Source organism: Pseudomyrmex gracilis, unplaced genomic scaffold (assembly GCF_002006095.1).
Source record: "Pseudomyrmex gracilis isolate BER0280 unplaced genomic scaffold, ASM200609v1 scaffold_2347, whole genome shotgun sequence".
In the NCBI taxonomy this organism is placed as follows: Eukaryota; Metazoa; Arthropoda; class Insecta; order Hymenoptera; family Formicidae; genus Pseudomyrmex; species Pseudomyrmex gracilis.
In genome coordinates this window covers 7,196-9,298 of record NW_018022931.1, presented here as the reverse complement: position 1 = coordinate 9,298, position 2,103 = coordinate 7,196, and the positions used below count along the sequence as shown (strand labels likewise).

The window sequence follows — 2,103 nt, the reverse complement described above, 5'->3', positions numbered from 1 at the left end:
TTTGCAGTTCGCGTCAAGATGTAAACCATCTTTGTTATATTCGACCTCTTACACGCGAAAATTTCACCGGCAAAGGGAAAAACGCACGCGTCGCATTCGTGATCTACAATTTCAACACCCGACAAGATGAGACGCTCGAAAATACAGCGTCTGTGAAAATTCACGTGCCCACTCTTTGCGTCGCACAGCAGATTTGCGTCGCGTGTGCGGGCGAGGACGACATGACGGTACGTTGCCGGTGGTGCGGTGTGCGCGAATTCGTGTTCCGCGATGATCCGGTGAGGCAATTCGTCGATTTCATTACGAGAACGACAAAATGTTTCAAGCAGATTATCTGCTTTGCGCACAACGCCAAGGCGTTTGACGCGCAGTTCATCCTTCGTTACATCACGGAAAAACGTGTCGATTTGGATCCACGAGTAATATTAAACGGGACGAAGATTGTCGTATTAACGGCCGGGCGTACGAAATTTATTGAGAGTATCAACTATATGCCAATGCGTTTGTCAGCTCTGCCGAAGGCTTTCGGTTTGCGGGGTGGGGTGGAAAAGGGATATTTTCCACATTTATTTAACACACTCGTGAATCAGTCGTACGTCGGTCCGTTACCAGCCGTTGAATATTANTCGCCGGATAGTATGTCTAGCGAAGAACGCGAACGTTTTTTGTCGTGGCACGCGGAACAGATGCGCGAAAACGCNGTTTTTGACTTTCAACGCGAGATAGTTCGTTATTGTCGTAACGACGTTGATATCTTGCGGCAAGCGTGCATGGCTTTCCGCAAAATATTTCTCGAGCGCGGAAACGTATGTCCGTTCAAAGAATGCACGACCATCGCTTCCACATGTATGCGCATTTTCCGCAAAAACTTTTTACATGAGGAAGAGATCGGCGTCATTCCTCGCGGCGGATATCGCCTCGCGGATACGCAATCCCGCAAAGCTCTGCAGTGGCTGGTGTGGAAGGAGCGCAAGCTCGGCCGCATCATTGTTCACGCGGGTCATGGGCGAGAACATCGTCTCGCGGAAGTCGGAGGCATTCCCGTCGACGGGTATTACGAGACGGCGAACGGTGAGCGTCACGTGTTGCAATACCACGGCTGCTTTTGGCCCGGGTGTCCCGTGTGTTTTCAAACAGAACGCGACAAACGTCTCTGCACGGGGGAACGCGAAATGTACGACACGATGAACTCGCGATACGAGCATACACTGACAACGTCATGGCGTCTCCGCAAACGAGGGTACATCGTGACGGAGAAATGGGAGTGCGCTTTTGATCGCGATACGCGGGAAAATCGCGAAATGCGAGCGTTTTTACACCAACATCCGATGCTCGCGGCTTAACCGCTTTCACCGCGTGACGCGTTTTTCGGCGGTCGAACGGGAAACATCGCGATTCGGCGCGAAGTTACGGGTACGGAGAAAATACGTTACGTAGACGTGTGTTCTCTATATCCTTACGTGTTGAAAACCGGCGCTTTCCCCATTGGACATCCGAAAATTCTTGTCGGACAAAAAAAGTGCGCCTCGCTCATGGGACTCCCGTACCGTGTCCAGGGCAAACTGCTGTTTGTCTTGTGCTGCAGTTGCTGCGAAAACTTCTCGCAGACACAGTGCTCGCACGAAAATCCGCGCGATCGTGAATTCGAAGTCGTGTGGGTATCGTGTGAATTACGCAAAGCTGTGGAGAAGTGTTATTTCGTGATTGCAGTGAGCGAGATATGGCAATACGAGACGAGCCGATACGACGCTGATACGCGTCAAGGGGGATTATTTGCCGAATACATAAACTGTTTTCTGAAATTGAAGCAAGAGGCGAGCGGATGGCCAAGCGAATGCGTGGACGACCAATCTAAAGAACACTATCTTCGAGAATACAAAGCAGTCGAGGGTATCGCTCTAGATAGAGCAAACATTGCGCAAAATCCGGGTTTACACTCAGTCGCAAAGCTGTGCCTCAATTCGTTTTGAGGAAAATTCGGGCAACGATCGAACTTGACGAGTACCGAGGTGGTAAAGTGGCAATAACGTCTCGTATCGCTATTGTCGAGCCCCGAGCACGAGGTAACCGATATACACAGTTTGTCCGGAAAGTTCCCGGACT

General features: G+C 50.6%; 1 protein-coding gene across 1 annotated transcript; it reads left to right on the top strand.

Annotated features, from left to right (window-relative positions):
* Nucleotides 1-221: 221 nt before the first annotated feature.
* Nucleotides 222-1,970, top strand: LOC109862768. The gene is made up of 2 exons (XM_020442904.1): nt 222-1,071; nt 1,711-1,970. The coding sequence occupies exons 1-2, from the start codon at nt 222-224 to the stop codon at nt 1,968-1,970; spliced, it is 1,110 nt and encodes a 369-aa protein (XP_020298493.1).
* Nucleotides 1,971-2,103: the final 133 nt, after the last annotated feature.